We start from the raw sequence: 18,421 nt of genomic DNA, 5'->3' as shown, positions 1-18,421 counted from the left end.
CTAGCTGACTTGACAGCTATATTTTACTCTGAAGAAGGATTTTATTTAATCTTTCTAAATGTTAGTTAATCAGAACAATATTATAACACTTACTAGTTAATAATCAATATAATATAAAACATTTTCCTTGAGGCCTGCTACACCATAAGAGAGGGGAGCAAGAAAATTGAGCTTTGCAAGCAGAAATTCTTCTGCCTGTGGATAAACTGCAGGGAATCTAAGCCCATGAAAAACTTTTTTATTATATTTTTATAATTAAAAATTCACTTGAAACAAACAGAAGCACCAATGAAAAGCCACTTATTCTTGAATGATCCTTCTATATCCACATGTAATTGCCTTGGTAATAATTCACATCTTGTTCAGGAATGTTGACCAAAAAAAAATCCATGCTACAGATAGTCATGATTTCAAAGGCCAATATTCTGATAGGCTGTTTTGATGCTTCTCTTCTTGTAGGCTTTTCAGCGACAAGTACATGAAAGTCTGACTCAGCTAGAACTGATTAACAAACAGTATCGCCGTTTGGCTCGAGAGAACCGTACTGACTTTTCTTGTAGTCTCAAGCAGATGGTCCATGAAGGAAACCAGAGATGGGACAACTTACAAAAGCGAGTCACCTCGATCCTCCGCAGACTTAAAGTACTTCTCCATTTATAGCTTATAGTACTTCTCCATTTATAGCTCCATTTATTCCTTATTGTGATATGTGCATGGGGGGTACATTGTGATCAATGTTTTAACTCTGTTCAATGTATTAAAGTGATAAGGTCTAAGAATATAGCTCATTACCTTATCTTCTCCTTTTCAGCATTTCATTGGCCAGCGTGAAGAGTTTGAGACAGCACGTGACAACATTCTGGTCTGGCTAACAGAGATGGACCTACAGTTGACCAACATTGAACATTTCTCAGAGTGTGATGTTCAAGCAAAAATAAAGCAACTCAGGGTAAATAAATACAATTGATAGGGATGCAGCTAAACAAAATATTGAGATGCTCAACTAGCATTATGAAATATCAAGTAACTTTTTATATATAGTTCTGCAGGCAGTGCAAGTTTAATAAACAATGCAAGAGAAAATAGTATACAAAAAATTTGTTGTACACTACACATGAATTCACACCAATGATACCTGTCCTGACAAGCTACCACAAACCAGCATTCCTAACAAATAGCAGCAAGTGGTGTAAACTTTGAATTGCTTCAATGATTACCTTTCCTTACCAGTGATTAGAAAAGAAACAAATGTCCAACACAGTCATAAGTTTTCATGACGTCTGAAGGGTCAGATGCCTTTTGCAAATCTCCTGATTCTTGTTCAGACTGCTACAGATCTTGCAGATATTATTTGAAACTCCACCCCTCCATACCTAAGTCCCTGATATGTGAAGAAGAGAACTTACATCTGAAACAGCTATTGAAGACTTTAATATACTATTATGCATTTGAGTTTCTCTCTGGAAGCTGAGGAAGTCACACTGAAAATCTAGTTCTGATCTGTGGTACTAGTAATTATATCAGCAATGCATGTAGATTATATCTGTGCACATATTTTACATTAAATGTTGCCATTTTATGAGACTGTGGTCCCAAGATAAATATTTGCCCATGTCTGATGAGAAAAAGAAAGGTACTTTATGAAAATTAGCTAGTAAATGGGAGACCAAGTCAACATTGACTAAGGGTGTTTCCTTCTTAAAGTTACTCCTTTGTGTTGCTCCTGAGAGCATCATGCCCAAGCATCTGAACTTTAAGTGGCATGCTACAAAACTTTTTATATATGGGTTATGCACTTTGGGACTGAGCCAGTGTTTGTCTTCTTCTGTCAAAGGCACATTTCTCAAAGGGAGCCAGAATCACCCATTCACACTGCATTGTATCCAACTCCATGTAACCTAGAGTAACCATCTAAATTTTGCAGAACCCAGAGTGGAGTTCTGAAATCCTCATAAACTAATTAGGAAACCAGGGAGTGATGGGGTTTTTAAAAATCGGTTTCCTTAGTAGCTGAAGTTTTAAAGGCATGACATGAGAATTTCAGGTTGCGCCATCTTATTCTATGTTATTGTGCTTCTTCACAATATCCATAGTACAAATGCTTGCTATACACAAGATTTTTTCAGTATATTCACCTGTCTAGGAGTACAAGTACAGGAAACCATTTTTTTAAATGTGGCTTTGCTTTACAGGCTTTTCAACAGGAGATCTCACTGAACAGCAACAAAATTGAGCAGATCATTGCCCAGGGTGAGCAGCTGATAGAAAAAAGTGAACCCCTGGATGCAGCGGTCATCGAAGAAGAGCTTGATGAGCTTCGACGATACTGCCAGGAAGTCTTTGGCCGAGTGGAACGCTATCATAAAAAACTAATTCGTCTCCCTGTATGTATAATTTTTACATAATTATTTGCAGACTATAAATTGTAAATAAATTAAAAATCTGCATATGCAATTGCTCAAACCATACTAAGATTTATACATTTTGTTCTTTATAACCTTAATCTCCCCTGTCAGCTGTAGTGTTGCACCATGTGCAAAAGCTCTGCGGAGTTGGCCAATAAAATATAAGCTGAAGCTTCAGAAATGCATAAGCATAAAGTTGCAAGATCAAAACTCCAAAACCCATCATAAACTACATGGCAAATTCTGTTGAATCTATATTGTATTTCTATAAATAAAGATCTGTCTAGACAGACATTGTTCTTTTATGTATCCAAGACTAAAGTTACAGAAGGGAAGTGTGAATGATTTGAGAATCAAACCAAAACAACCTAATGGGGAAGGATACTGATTTTCCAAACTTGAAAGAAAGAGTCAATACTGATCCAGGTTAATGACTTTTTTATAGTTATTGTAGCTCAGTTCCAAAATGCTGCAATAATTTTGCTGTCTGCCTGGAGATAATATGTTTTGGATAGGAAAAAAATTGCCTGATAGCCAACTAAACACATGAGCTCTAAGAATTTAAACATGCTTATTTTTAGCTGATTTTATTAAATGTTATATGAATTTTTAAAAAACCATTTAAAAATTAAAAAAGCAAAATGAGTCTTGAATTTTACACAGTGACACTTTTGTTTTATTTGCCTAGCAAGAAGCACTGTGGTTCTGAGAAGGGTATAATTGTTTCTTTAATGTTTCCTTCTAGCTTACAGATGATGAACATGACCTCTCTGATCGTGAAGTGGATCTGGATGAATCCACAGATCTCTCTGACATCCACTGGCAGGACAAATCTGCAGATAGCATTCTCTCCCCACATCCCTCCTCCAACCTCTCCTTGTCCCTTCCCCAGCCCCTCCGAAGTGAAAGGTCAGGACGGGATACTCCTGCTAGTGTGGACTCCATCCCCTTGGAATGGGATCATGACTATGACCTGAGCCGTGATTTGGAGACTGCAGTGTCAAGGGCATTACAATCTGAAGAAGAAGAGGAGGGACAATCTTATCTTAGAGGAGCAGCAAGTGTCACAGGTATAATCAAGAACTCTTCTTTCATCTCTTTCTATGGACTGATAGGGATTTTTTAAGATGTAATTTTTCAGATGTCTAGGAGTAAAGTCACCAAACAACTAACAAGCTTTCTGGGGCTTGGAATAGGGTTGCAGATTAAAATGCAGATTTTCAATGAATGTAGCAAATTTATTTGGAATATTTCTGGCCCATTCTCTCAATTAAAGATTCTTAAGTCAGCTTACAGTTGGAGATAGTACAGTACAGTACAGTACAATAATCTACAACAATCATACTATAACAGTAAGAATATATTTAAAAATAAGCAGCCACACCTTAAAATAATCTTCTAAAACAAAAGTCAGTCTACTAAATATTCTCCAAGTCAATGTAGAAATAGTTGTAATAGCCAGTTAGTATCACAACCAAGCTGTATCATGAATTGATTTGGCTCAGGCCAAAAAGCGCTCAAAGAAAGGTATGGATAAAAAAGGAAGTTTTTACCTGGCATCAAAACTATATTGGAAAAATTTCATAAGGAAGGTATTCCAAACTCATGCTGCTTGCAACTTATCCCAACAGAAGGGATAAGCCAGGCAGAACCCAGGGCCATTGGGGGAACACCGCAGAACAGAACCAAGCAAGTACTCAGCCACAAGCACAAGGCAATGGCAAGCAAACACAGTTGTAGCTTAGTATAAGATGAATCCCACTTGGCCTCAGAATGAAAGTGAGAGGGAAGGGTAATTTGGGGAAACCAAAGTTCTCGTCTCTCTCTTTAGTCTGCTCTGTGCACTGCAGTCTACAATGCCCCTCTCATTGGCTCAAGGGTGCCTCAAGCTGCAGGCTGCAGCAGTCCTTCATCACTACCCATCTCTCCCATCCCTGCAATGAGAAAAGTTAACATTACATGCAAGAATAGCACATACACAACAGCATTCTCTAGCTTCATTTTGAGTGTTTCTGTGGTTTGTGGTACTTTTTGCACAATGTGTCACATTCCCTACTTTCCCTAGCATCTCTCTCTCTCTCTCTCTGAATCTTCCTGTTCCAGTGGCAAGAGACTGTTTCTGGTGCTGCTTTTCTTAATTTGTTGCACAGATTTATGCCAAGGTCCAAGAGTGTGCCAGCTAGGCTAGCATTTGGGGGGGGGGGGGGCGGGGGTTGGGATTCCAAATTGAAGTGTGCATTTTACATTGTGCCAACTAGATCAAATGTCCCTCCTGCTGGTTTTCTACCTAAAATTGACTTTGGGAAGAGTGTTTTTCCCCACCTCCCCAACACAGACTGACAGACGATGTAGGGCACAAGGTGGGCTCACCTCACTCACTGTGAAAGTCCAGAGCTGGGCAATTGAAGAGCAGTAAGTTGACCTTGAGGAAGACAAATTGCTCAACTCTCCAAGGGAAAAGAAAGAAAAAATGGTGGGACGTCCCAAAGTCAATGCAGAAACAAAGAAAACGCAGGGACCACAACAACCAAATCCAGCTTTTATGTTCCAAATTGTAGAACTGAAATATACAATGCACTGGAGCTTGATATATATAAATATTGAGTCAAAAAATACCACCAAACCTCCCAGCGGGAGATGGCAACCGGCTTGCAAGTTTCCCGTTTCGCAAGAGTTATGCTTCTTCCAAAACCACAACTTTTCTGAAATTAATATACAAATACAAATCAGGATGTAACCATCAAGCAAAACTTTCTGCAATAGATAATTTCATTTACAACTTCATTTGCAAACTTAATTGATTATGTACATGGTAAATATAATGTATAGCATCATGAAATGAATAAGAAAGCCCACTTCCAAAAAGATCCCCCAAATGCATTCAAAATATTCAAAAATATAATCCAATGCATTCAAAAATATACATTCAATATTTTCCCTTTATAAACTTAACTTTTTCAACATCCTCTTTGCACTTGGTAAAGAACATAACATTTAGAAAGGGGATCACATTAATCCATTGTTCCCCTTTATAGTCTCATATACAAACTTAATAATATATAAACTGGAAAATAGAATGAAGGTTGACAATGTTGCCCTCATGGGAACAGACACACTCACTTTACACACTCGTCAGAAGGTATGCGAGGAGCCTCTGAGCCTCAAGAGTAAGGTCTGGCCAGAACGCCTCTTTCTTGGCCCAGGAGCTCACAGGACATGTAGAAATCAACTTGCAGAGCTCTACAAGGCAGTCCCTGACCATTGCCTCTGCCAAATTCTGGCGAATGTGCCTCATATTCCCAGAGGGACTAAGTACACACTGGATTAACGTCATCTCCAGGGATGTCTCAGAGGTGGCCATGGGGGGAACCTCCGAGAAGGGGTTCCCACACACACTGCAACCCTTCAGCTGTAAGGGTGCACCTGCTGAGAGAGTTCTGAAGCTGGTGAGCTTCCTGGTCTGCTCAGTGAAGGGGCCCTTGATGCATGAGTCACACATAGTCTCCAACATGTATGGCTCCTTCTTAGTGAGAGGATGCAGCTGGAAGGTGATCCCTCGTTGCAGCCTTCGCACAAGCTCACACATGGCTGGAACAAGGTCTACGCATCCTGTGTCTGCGTCCAGGAAGGAGGCCATCATCGTCCGAAGCATCTGCACCAGAGGAATGGCCAGACCCAGGGTTGCTGTGTCAGATGAGACCACTACAGTGAATTTCTTAAATGGCCTAAGGACCTCCGCCGTCTGGAAGACGGTCAGCCAGTCCTCTTAGCTGAACTCTCTCTTCCCCCTCCAAGTGTTACCCTCTGAGAACCACAGCATGAAGGAGGCCTGCTTCTCCACCAAATACTCGAGCATGGCATGATTGGAGTTCCAGCAAGTGACAACATCATCAATCAGGTGATGCTCCAACACTCCTGTCCTAACCTGCTTCTGGCAGTCCTGGTCAGCATGGTGCAAGCAAGGTGTGTGTACCAAGGACAGACTTCTTAAGTAGCCTGCAGAAGCCGATATCCTCAACCATGAAAAAAAGGCCTTGGTGATTTTCCAAGTGTTGCCCTCTGGATCCCCTCTCTTAGCACATTAGTGCCACCCCAAACAGTCATTGCCATCAGAGATGCTTGATGTCGTGGTTGGGCCAGGGTGGTATGTGTTGCGTCCAGGGGTGGCGCCAGGGTTTCTGGCGCCCAAGGCTGCCCCTACACGCACGTGCACAGAGTGTGTGCATGCATGCCCCCCGGACTGCGTGATGACATCACTGTGTGCGATGTCATCAAGCAGCAAGCTGGCCCCATTGGCTGGCAGGCAGCTGGGATGGCGCACAGAGGCTGCGTGCACTCCCAGTCGGGCACGGCGGGTGTCTGGGGAGGTTCTGCATGCTGCCCCGGATGCCTGCCATGCCTGGCCTGCGGCTGCTGTGCCTAGCTGGGGGCATGTGTTAGCGATGGTGGCAGCAGCACCGGGCAGGAGGGCTGACAGGCTGCAGCAGCTGTGAGCCAGGCATGCCAGCTCTGTGGCACATGCCCCTGCCCCCGGCGCCCCCTTTGGCACCTCAGCACTTGAGGCAGGGGCCGGACCTGCCTCAATGGGCGTGCCAGCCCTGGTTGCGCCATCAGTACATAAGAGCACCAACATAAGCAGCATTTTCAAAGGTCCGGTTCTAGGTCAGAGCACCAACGTAAGCAACGTAGTCAAAGGTTCCATCCTTGGTCAAAGCACAGAGACTGAAAGCCGTCAATCATCTAGTTCAAGAGTCAGTCTGAATCGCAAGGTGTGGAGTTCCAAGAGTCATCCATGGGTGGGTTCCAGGGCTAGGGACTGATTCCGGAGAGTCTCAGGAACAAGGCAAAATCCAATGCAGCAGTCACCAAGTCAGAGATTGTGACTTGTTACTCCCACGTCTAAGAGATTTCCTTGGCTAGGTTTTATAGCTGCCTGCTACAAGGTCATGTCAGCAGCCAGCTGGTTGGGAGTTATCCTGTGGCTACTCATTGTCGCTATCATCAGGCCAAGAGGCATACACTTTGTCATTTCTCCTGTAGCTCAGTCCTTATTCTCCGTCTCTGGCTCTCCACCTTTCTACTAGGACCCCTCTCTACTCTCACTCATTCTGCCTCCCTGGTACTGTTTAACTTGGCTGTACTGTGCTATACTCACTCACACTGACACACTAACCCCCCCAAAATTTACTAGCCCCCTCAAAACACTTAGCCAAAAAGAGTTTTTTTTAAGCTACTCTCTAACTAGTACCTACTCTAAAAGCTTGCTAATGGTTTGGTCTCTAACTTGGAGTTGGAAAAATCACTTTTTTAAAAGCCTTATTTAGGTACACAGAATTAACTTACACTGACAAGAAGCTTAATTCCTCTCTAGGAATCAAGCACCTCTCCTTCACTTGTCCCAGACTACAGGCCAACCTATACAAACAATACTTCTAAAGTGCCTGGCCTGGCTTCAGCAGCGCCAAGTGAGCCAGAGCAAAGGTGGACAGCAGCCTAATTTAATATGTCTCTGTGGGCAGCCTTTATATCTATTTGACTGGAACATACCTGAACCCTTCTTAATACACAAGCCTGTCAATGGGGAAACTCTGTTGGTCCCTATAAGCTAATTTTAATTTTTTCTTGTTAACAAGACCTACAACTAGCCTATGTTAAGAAGCCTTTTTCTGGACTAGCCAACAGGAATGCACCAAAATTCCACTCGCGGCAAAAACAAAAAAGGAGCACAGAACAACACGCCTCTGGGTGAAAAGAAATCCCACCCCTAAAAAAACTAGAACAGAAATCACAGTAATAGCAAGCAGCACTTCTTGCCTTTAAATCAGAAGAGTATGGCAAACAAAACCAACTGCAAGAGACCCTATTTCCCCACACACAAAAAGAGCAATTCTCTCAAAAATGGCAAGCAGTAGGAACTACTCTCTCTTGCCTTTAATCCACCATGCAAGGCAGGAACAATAGGAGAAAACAGACACACACACACACACACCCAAGAAGAAGAATCAGCAAAAATGAACAGCAACTGTAGTGGAGCACTAGCACCAAAGTTCAAGCAAACAATTTGGTAAAAGCCAAAACACTCCACACACTAAAACAAAAGCCTTTTTAAAAAAGATAAACTTATCCTTTAGCCCCTCTCCTCTGTCCATCCCAGATACCAAGCTAACCCCTCTCCCACAAAAGACAAGAAAAACCAGTGAGACTACAACTCTCAAAGTCCTCCATCAAACTTGGGTCTCTTCCTCAAGGCAACAGTCCAGTGGGAAGCAAATCCACAGGTAAAACCAAAAGGCAAAGCAGGCCAGACCAGAGAAAGCCAGCAGCAGCAGAATCTGTCCAAGGCCAGACCCCACAGAATTGAGACTACTCTGAGGCAAGCCTGCTTTTTTAACTCTTGAAGGGCAATTTGAAAAAGGTTCTCTTCTTTGCTGAGAATTTTATTGGCCAGAGAAGGAGAGGCTCTGCACAGGTTGGCCACTCCCCCCCCTTCCCTTTCTCAGCAAAAATCCAGCTTTTTCATCTGGTTCCCAGACCCAGATCACACACCCTTAATAGCATAGGCTGCAATCAGTTTTCTTTCTTTCACAAGCACACGCATAGCCCTGTCTTTGGCTGTCCCCTCCTGATGTGCTGTTTACAGCAAATTTTTACCATTGGAAGCACAACCCAATGCAAGATGGAGCTTGGACATTTGACCTGACTCAAGTAGCCAGTGCTGGTCTTTTATTGCATTATTCAGTCATATTTTTATTTCATCCTTTAAGGAGCTCATGGTGGCATACATAGTTTTCCTTTCTTCCATTATATCCTCACAACAGATTTGTGAGATGATTGTGCTAAAACAGAGTGACTAAGTCAAGATCACTCAGTGAGCTTCATGAGCTGAACAAGGATTTATACTCTGGTCTAAGTCCACTCCTCTGACCACACTGTGGATCTCTCGTTGACCTTTTAGGTCCCTGTTTATTGTTTGAAAATCAGTTGGTGCACTTAGATTCTCAAACTCTTTTCAAAGGATAATTGTATGTTTAATTTCATGAATCTTTGTTTAAAAGGTCTGTGTCCATTAAAGTAATGCTTTTGGTTGATTCTCTTTCTGAGACATTTGGTGTCTGGCAAAGAAGACTGATAATAACATTACTAAGCAGTCAATTTCAATTGTATTTTTTACTTTTGCAGACATGGAGATTTCAAAGCAGTCTGACATCCATAGTCTCACTGCATTTTCTGACCCTTTTGCACAGTTTGAATTACTGCAATATTACACAGTTTATGGTTTCTTTAGTATGAAGACCAAGTGAAGAATCATCTCAAAAATATTTTTGAGGAGACAAGGAAGTTAAAAGTTGCTTTAATGGAGATAAACTTGTGATCTTACCGCCTTTGCTGTAGCAAAATATTTTTTCTTTGGTTTCTTTGCTGCCTTTAATCTCCTTCTCAAAGAATCTGAAACATTCCATTGCTTCTAAATAACCATAGATTCTGGCTCCATATCTTCCTTGTTTGCTAGAAACCTAGCAATACTCCTAGGGAAGACTGACACTTAGAGTGAGTGTAACTGTTGGTCTTGCAGTTTGAAAAAAAGGTAGTGATCACTGTAATTTATTTTTAAATTCTGAAACTACCAAATGCAGGAAACATGAAATAAAGCCTTTCATGAAGTTTTTCTGTAGAAGTATAGTAATAAACAGTATGATTTACCAAAAACATTGAAGAAGTATCTGAGGCTGCACAAATGTACAAAGTACTGAATTGGTCTTCCAGAATTATTTCTAGAGAATGAATTTCTTAGATTATCGTAAACCTCTTGATGGTCAGCACATATTCCCCTGAAAATCATCCAACCCCAAACAGTAGTTTACACACTTGAAAGTTAATTACAAATTTAATTTGTCATAGACATGTCACTGCAATCAACCTTTGTCATGCTTTCTAATTAGCACCTCTGTTTTTCTGTCTGCTCCATTTTCAGTATCTCAGTGTGTTGTTTTATTTGCTCTTGTATACATGCTGCAGGAGAACCAAGTTCCTTGGAAAAACATATCCGGCAGCTTGACAAGGCCTTAGACACCAGTCGTTTCCAAATACAGCAAACTGAAAACATTATACGCAGTAAAACACCAACAGGACCAGAGCTAGATTCCAGTTATAAAGGATACGTAAGTATATATGAGGGTTGTTACCTAATAGTTAAATGTAAAATAACAATGTGTATGTTACAGAAGTAACATTATAATAGCAAAAACAATCTGGAACCTAAAACTATATTAGGTGTGCCTAACAGTAGCTCTTTAGATCCTGGACCTGATGAATAACTTTTTGACTATAGACTTAGTGCTTGCTCAACAATCTACTTCTCACTAAAAGATGTAGTGTGAAGTGGCCCTGACATTTAACTGGTTCCTGCAGATCCTGGCAAAAGCAAAGTGTTGTCTCAATGTAAGTTACTTCATTCTCATATTTTTGTGAGTATCTCTGAAAACTCCACAATAGAAAATGTATATTGTTCACCTATAATCATTCCCTTTCTTGTGTTTAACTGCTATTAAAACAGTAGACATTAAGTTTGCCAATCATTAAGACATGGAAATGACTTGCTTTAGGAAATATTACAAAAATTGCTGTATGTTAGCATCTTTTATAGTTTTTCCAGCATTTGAGATGAATGAGGTATTGTTTTAAAAACAGATGAAACTTCTTGGTGAGTGCAGTGGGAGTATAGACTCAGTAAGAAGGCTTGAGCACAAATTGAAAGAAGAAGAGGAAAAACTGTCTGGATTTATTAACCTAAACAGCACAGAGACACAAACAGCAGGTAAGTAATATTCAAGCCTGCTTCTTGAAATGTAAGAAAAACAAGTGTTAATGATATGCAGCACTGGACCATGGAAGCACATAATATCACTCTCAAACTTGGATAGCAACACTTTCTTGAGTCCCACGTAAAAACATAACATTTCTGGAAACTTGCTTTCTTACATATCCGAAACTTATTTTACTGCTTTAACAACATTAAATACATCCTTTATAACTTAAAATTGAACCAATAGACTATTTGTGAATTTTCTACAAGCAAAGTTTCAAATACTTCTAATACCAGAAAGTTGCAAATAGCTTCACCCTATACTGCTTTACCCCATGTAAATTTTTTTTGTCATCCAAGAGATGCAGGGGGGAGTAGAAAACACAATATTTAGTATACAAAAACAAGTGTGTTACTTGGATACAAACAACCTGATAAAATCACTACAGGACTAGCTGCAGATTTGTATAGAATGTTAAGCTGTGTAACACTGAAAACACTGAACTACTTATATTGTATTGTTATCATACACATTATAACGTATTAATAAGGGACAAAATGTCACAAACAATAAACATATCACTGAAAATACTATCACTGCCTCCAGCAAGGAGGGTAATAAACTACTTGTTCCCCAGTCTGTGGGTGTTTTTGTCACAGTCCTTCCAGGACAGAGCTGCAAAGGTTGAGCACAGGAGGACAGCAGATTTAGGGTACTGCCTGCTAGCACCGGAGGAAGGCAAGCAGCAGCCCACAGTAATGAAGTTCATGTTTGCTCCTGACATGAAGATGGGAGTATCCTCTGAGTGCAGAATTTCATCTTGGATTTGAGTGCTGTGTATATGCAGTATGGGACTTATTCCTTAATGCTAGATGATGATGATGACGATGATGATGTGCTGTCAAGTCACAACCAATTTATGGTGACCCCTCATGGTGTTGGGGACCTGATACATATATTTCTTACCTGCATATTTTCCCTAACAGGACAAATAGCAGCTGTGGACAAGGAATCATTTTCATCTAGAAAATGTACAAAAGTAAAGGGTTAACCCCCATCTTATCCTAGCATAGCAACCCCACTCCAAAAAAGAATACACAAACATGCACACGTACAACTGCTTTTTTGCCTTTAAAAAAACACAGGAGATTATAATCATAAATCTCCCAAATCATGTGTAGCTTGGCCCTGGGAAGACTGCATCCTTTCCCATTACAGGAATGGTTCAAGTTAAAAAATTTAAAAGGCCTCTTTCACTAACATTGGAAATGATTAATGAGTGGTTTACTAGAAGCCTCCTTGGATCTTGGAACTTTTCTTTAATGATGGGGTCACAGTTCACTGAAGCCAGTGGAAAATTCTCAGACTAGTTTGCATTTATGAAACTTCACAGCAGTCCTTAATGAAAACAGCCTATTGTTAATCCCTTTCATTAGCTAGTTTATCATATGAGAACAACAACTGATGCATATTATTGGATTTTCTGGTAAACTTACCACAGTTCCACTTGTTCTTTGAGAGTTGGGACTGTCTTGCTAGGACTGTTACTCAACTAATTAGGTCAGTAAAAAGTGCATAAATCACAATACCTATATGTTAACTTTCATGTCTCTATAGCACTAGCAAAAAGCTGGTCCCCTATGGTTGTATGTTAGAAGGATACCAGGAGGTGCAGTATATCTCTTTCCAAAGATCCTGTTTAAAGGTGGCTAAATTCTTGCATATAGAAATAAGTTGTTCCCCTCATTGGTGTCCCTATCAGTGGTGGGATGTCTATTTGGTGTCAGCATTGAGGGCAGATTTTTGTCCCCATCACAACATGTAGCATAAATGGGGGAAAGTAAAGAGGAGCACTTACGAGCACCATGTGGTGGAACAAAACTTATGCCTGTCATTCCAGTCATTAAAAATCAATTTTATCTGCAAAGCCCTACACTGGATTCTGTAGTGCCATCCTAAGCAGACTTACATCATTCTCACTGAGCCCATTAAAGTCAACAGGCTTAGTACTGTGCAACTTCAAGATGGCAGTCATGCTAGAGTATAGCAGATCATTAGGAGAGTAAGAAAGAATGTTGAGAACTGGCTTTTTTATATATGGATCTCCCATTAGGTGTGATTGATCGATGGGAGTTAATCCAGGCCCAGGCCTTAAGTAAGGAACTAAGGATGAAGCAGAATCTTCAGCAGTGGCAGCAATTCAGTTCTGATCTAAACAACATCTGGATTTGGCTAGGAAAAACTGAAGAGGAGCTTGAACAGCTGAATTGCCTTGATCTCAGCACAGATATACAGACAATTGAGCTCCAGATTAAAAAACTAAAAGTAAGTTCTAATTCCTAACTCATGTTTGTGTTATCTTCCGAACTGGATTTATTGTTGTAAGGGGGTATGTTTCTCTATATCCTACATGTCTCAGAATGTAAGATAAAAACAAATAATTAAAAATTTTAACAGGTGTTTAAAAAGTAGGAAGCTAGTCTCTGTGTGTGTACTGTGAGCATTACAAGGAGGTGGCATCGCATCTCACGTCACCTAAATTCAAAGCATGAAAAAGCGAAAATAAGCACATTGCTTATATTATCCTAGGAGCAGCAATTCAGGGGAGCATTTTGGGCTGCCACCGTAGGGCAGAATCATCAAAAATCACCCACCCCCCTTTTACATGGATATGACTTCTCTGAAGAAAACCATTTGTGCACTGCAGTCTGTGGCCAACATACACATTCTATATCATTGCATGTACATGGAGTGTAAATTTGAAAACAGTTATGGTTTCCTCCCGTATACAAAGAGCAAAGTGTGCATTATGTATTTTTCGCACATTATAATATATATGTAGTTTTCCTACATGGAAGCAACACAGTTAAACAGTACCATGTTTTGATGTATAGGATTCTGAGGGACTCTAAAGAATGCTTAAAAAGGACCCCAGCCAATTCTGTTTCCATTAACAGGGGTTTTGAGAGGGAAGAAGTTGAGGATGTGGTCCTTATTTATAAACCAATTGCTAAAGTTAGAATTCTGATGCAAAAAACAAAACCCTTCTCGCTTAAACATAGGGAAGAACTAGTAATCTTAGAAAATGTCTTTAAATGTTAAGAGAGAGATAGTAGAACTAGTTTCTTCTTGAACTCCCTAACATGCTTCCTATATCAAACTTTCCCTTTATACCTTGCATTCCTCAGGAGCTACAAAAGGCTGTTGATAACCGCAAAGCCATCATTTTGTCAATCAACTTGTGCAGCTCGGAATTTATGCAGTCTGATAGTGAAGAAAATAAGAAGCTACAGGAACGGCTATCTCAGATGAACATGCGCTGGGATCATGTATGCACTATGTTAGAAGAGTGGCGCTGTTCACTACAGAATGCTCTGATGCAATGTCAGGTCTGTTTTGGTCCATGAGAAAATCATTCCCATGGGACACCTGGGAGACATTGTGGAGCCAATTGTATTCATTATCCTAAATGACTGACTTTAATGAATTATCACATCCTTCTTTGACTATATCAGACAGAAAGCACAGACAAGCATGCAACCATTTTTCATTCATAAAAGTTTTAACTTTTATACAGCTTCTGAGTCATGGGTGAAATCTGTTGTACATTTCCTAAATTTCTTACTGAAATCTGCATTTTGCATTTCCCCTCTTTATGCTGTCAGTATAGCATTGAGGAAAGATTTTCAGTAGTGGAAACTAGTTCAAAATGGCATACAAACATTTCTGGATCAGTTGTATGTCAATGGCTATATCTGGCTCACGTGTATCTGTTAAGGACATTAAAAAGATAATCAAGAGTTTGCCCTGTTGTTATAGAAAACTTAATCCCTTGCCTGTCTCCTCTAGGATTTCCATGAGATGAGCCATGGATTGCTGCTATGGCTGGAAAATATTGACAGGAGGAAAAATGAGATCCTGCCTATCAGTCCAAACTTGGATTCTGATACCCTGCAGGATCATCACAGACTGCTGATGGTACAGTAATTTTGTCTTAATAAACACCAGAACAGGCTTCCTGGAAGAGAAAAGTAGGACCATAAAAGGAAATTAGAATGTATATTGTGTGCCTAATCTTTCCTGTTTGTTTACTGGGGATTCTATTACAATCTGTCAGTTAAAAGCCAGCTGGCTTTTAAAGGGCCCTTTCCCTGCCTCTTGTGCAGCAAGGAAAAGGCTCTTTCTGGGGCCAGCTGAAGTCTAAAGGGCCAGGGAAAGGGCCCTTTAAACTCCAGCTGTCCCATGGCATTGGGAGTGGTGCTGGGAGCACTCTAACTCCCCCTGCTCCAGCTGATCGGCAGGCCACCAGTCAGCCAGAGCAAGGGGAGATTTAAATGTTAAAGCACTCCCAGCGCTACTTGCCAGTGGTGCCAGGAGACTTTAACGGATCACAGACCTATGGACCAATGAAAAGTCTGTGGGTCCATGGAAAACCAGCCTCCCATGATGCGCCAGTTCACAAATGTCGAACCGGCCAGGTCCATGCAAAATTTTGGTCCATTTTCCGGTCCATGCCCACCTCTACTACTGGTATGTTTTTTTTCTTTCTAACAGCAAATCCGACGTGAGCTGTTAGAATCCCAGCTGAAAGTGGCATCTCTTCAAGATATGTCCTGCCAACTCCTAGTCAATGCTGAAGGCAAGGATTGTCTGGAAGCCAAAGAGAAGGTCCATGTCATTGGAAACAAACTTAAACTTCTCCTGAAAGAGGTCACACATCACATTAAGGACTTAGAGAAAACCCTTGATATTTCAAGCAGTCAGCTGGTGAGTCATTCTCTTATGTCCCATGGTGGATATGTATTTTCCATCTCATATATTCATTCCTTTGAAACTTAAAAGTACATCTTGCTATTTAGCTACAATATAAATGTAAATATTTTTGGCAAAATGTTTTATGTTTGCACACATAGCTGTAGAATCCATAGTCATATCTGACATGTGAAGAAAATTAACATACATCTGCCTCAATTCTTGAACGTCTGGTTTAAAGCTGGCTGTTGCACACAGCCATTCTGCTTCAGTTCCTCCTAAAAATTGTACTGTACAAAAAATGTGATCACTTTTCAATTTGTCTGGTATACCTCTGTCTGCAGAAATAAAATCTGCAATTCAAGTGGGATATTTTTATTGAGTACATAACACCTCTTACCTTTAATATCAATAAAGAGAAACTGTTTACTTAATCTTGACTTGGCCAGAAATAATACTTCCTTTACCAAAGCAAGGTAGAGTTCTTGCTTGCATGTCTTCACAAGTTGCATTGTATAACCTGTAGTAACTGTGACCCCAGATTGCCTGCAGTTAAATTTCCCTTTTTGTCCTTTACCCCCCCCCGCCAATCCTTTTATCGACATTTTTTTCTTAAAAGATGGTTCATGCCCTTTCTAATCTTTGTTGATACTAAACCTTAGGACTTGTCCTCCTGGTCATCAGTGGATGAGCTGGACACTTCAGGATCTCTCAGTCCAGTATCTGGAAGGAGTACTCCAAGCAGACAGAGAACGGTAATGTCATACTAGACACATTCTGCCAGGTCTTGGGTTGTAGTACCAGGTAGCTGTAGCCAGGTGAAAGGTTTACACTGTATCATAGACCAGAAAAAGGCACAAACCCAGAAGAATTTTCCCTCCAAAATGCTGCTTCCCAAATCCTTCTGCATCTTTTTCCCTGCATGAAATCTGAATAATAAAATGCTACATATATATATATATATATTTAAAAAACAGGACTCAAAGTGTGGCAAGTGTATCATGATATGGTATGTTGTCTTTACTGTATTGTATTCTAGGGAAAGAAACATAACACATCTGGTTTTACTCCATAGCTGTTAGAACCTATTGCTCTGCTCTCTTTGTTGGGTGCTTCATCAAGAATCTCAATAACAAAACTTTATTTACCATAAGAGATAAACCTGGATGATAGTAGGACTTGATGGTGCAACTTCTTAGGCCTGATTCCTTCATGCACTCAGCTGCTTGGGTGGCTGTTTGAAACGGAGCCCTGTGAGAGTACCATTTCATATAGCAAGTATGGCATGGAAATTGCCAGCACTGCATTTAAAGCTGCTGGAGCACAAGCTGATTGCCACGTAGCACAGCACTAACACAAGTGACCTCTGACACAGCAAGGGCACAATACAAATCAGGCAAAAGAGGGCTGAAGGCAACGGGGTCACAGTATGGCAACATTGCCTAATCTGGAAACATGACAGAGTGCTGCTGCATATCAATGGGATATAGATGAGAAAGAAAAGGGAAGATGTCCTGGGTGAGAGAACAAAAACAATTTCATTTGTCTACAAGTTCAACATATGCATGCTTTGAGTTGCACTGCTCTTACTTATGATAAAATTTATCTGCTTTGCAACAATGAAAACAACTTGCTTTGCTACAAACTGAGAAAACAAATTGTTTTCATTTCCAAGACAACAATTTCTTGATATAAATATAACACACTGACTACTGAAGGAGGCAGGGTTTTTTTTTTCTGAAGAAGAACAAAATACCAAAACATTCATTGATATCAGTGCTGTAGTAGCTCTCCTGTACTCCTTCCCTTCTGATTTTTTTTTTGGCACTAATGCAGAGTGCCACCTTTGTCATACTACTAAAGAACCATGGTCTTCAACCCATGGTGCCAGGACCTCAAGTGGGTCAGAAGTCCCTAAAGAGCTGACTTTTTTATTGCTTTTGGAAACAAACTGCTGTTCAGGCACATACGTAGAGAGAGTGGTCAACATTCCTCCTGCGTCTCTTTGCACACGTGTTAAAGAGAACAACAGGATGGTAAGGTGAAGTCACCACAGTGGAAAGGATCCCTTTATAGTAGGGACAGATTCTTTTACTCTGGATCATCCTCTTCTTGTCATGTGATGTTGTCACAGCCTTACTGTTCAGAGAGTCCTAACTGCCACTTGTGGATTAAAAGGCATGTCCTGAGTCTGGAAAGGTGAAAGACTGCTGTACTAGAATATAATACAAGCCAGTCAGCATGCCATACAGTATGCTATTTCTCACTTTGAGCCCTGTATAGAACTGGGTTTTCATTCCTTTTTTATTTATTTTAATTTAATTATGGTTCAGCTTTCCTTAGCTTTTAGAAAACTGTCAATTTTCATTTGCACTCTTATAAAATGTCTGAGTTCTATCCTTAAGACCTTTACAACCTCTTGGAATTGATTTTACTACATTCACTCGTTTCTTTTAGATC

General features: G+C 40.4%; 1 protein-coding gene across 2 annotated transcripts in view; it reads left to right on the top strand.

The window, feature by feature from the left end:
- Positions 1 to 18,421, top strand: part of SYNE1 (spectrin repeat containing nuclear envelope protein 1) — a 471,821-nt gene that overhangs the window by 427,486 nt on the left and 25,914 nt on the right. For both annotated transcript variants that reach the window (XM_055002895.1, XM_055002961.1), the window contains 11 exons: positions 460 to 642; positions 812 to 949; positions 2,193 to 2,384; positions 3,151 to 3,475; positions 10,422 to 10,564; positions 11,094 to 11,220; positions 13,323 to 13,534; positions 14,398 to 14,598; positions 15,059 to 15,187; positions 15,764 to 15,976; positions 16,624 to 16,716. In XM_055002895.1, coding sequence (XP_054858870.1) covers positions 460 to 642; positions 812 to 949; positions 2,193 to 2,384; positions 3,151 to 3,475; positions 10,422 to 10,564; positions 11,094 to 11,220; positions 13,323 to 13,534; positions 14,398 to 14,598; positions 15,059 to 15,187; positions 15,764 to 15,976; positions 16,624 to 16,716 — 1,956 coding nt within the window. The remainder of the gene's footprint in view (positions 1 to 459; positions 643 to 811; positions 950 to 2,192; positions 2,385 to 3,150; positions 3,476 to 10,421; positions 10,565 to 11,093; positions 11,221 to 13,322; positions 13,535 to 14,397; positions 14,599 to 15,058; positions 15,188 to 15,763; positions 15,977 to 16,623; positions 16,717 to 18,421) is intronic.

Source organism: Eublepharis macularius, chromosome 1 (genome assembly GCF_028583425.1).
Source record: "Eublepharis macularius isolate TG4126 chromosome 1, MPM_Emac_v1.0, whole genome shotgun sequence".
Classification (NCBI taxonomy): domain Eukaryota; kingdom Metazoa; phylum Chordata; class Lepidosauria; order Squamata; family Eublepharidae; genus Eublepharis; species Eublepharis macularius.
Note: the sequence above shows the minus strand (reverse complement) of the source record. Positions and strands in the feature narration are given on the sequence as shown.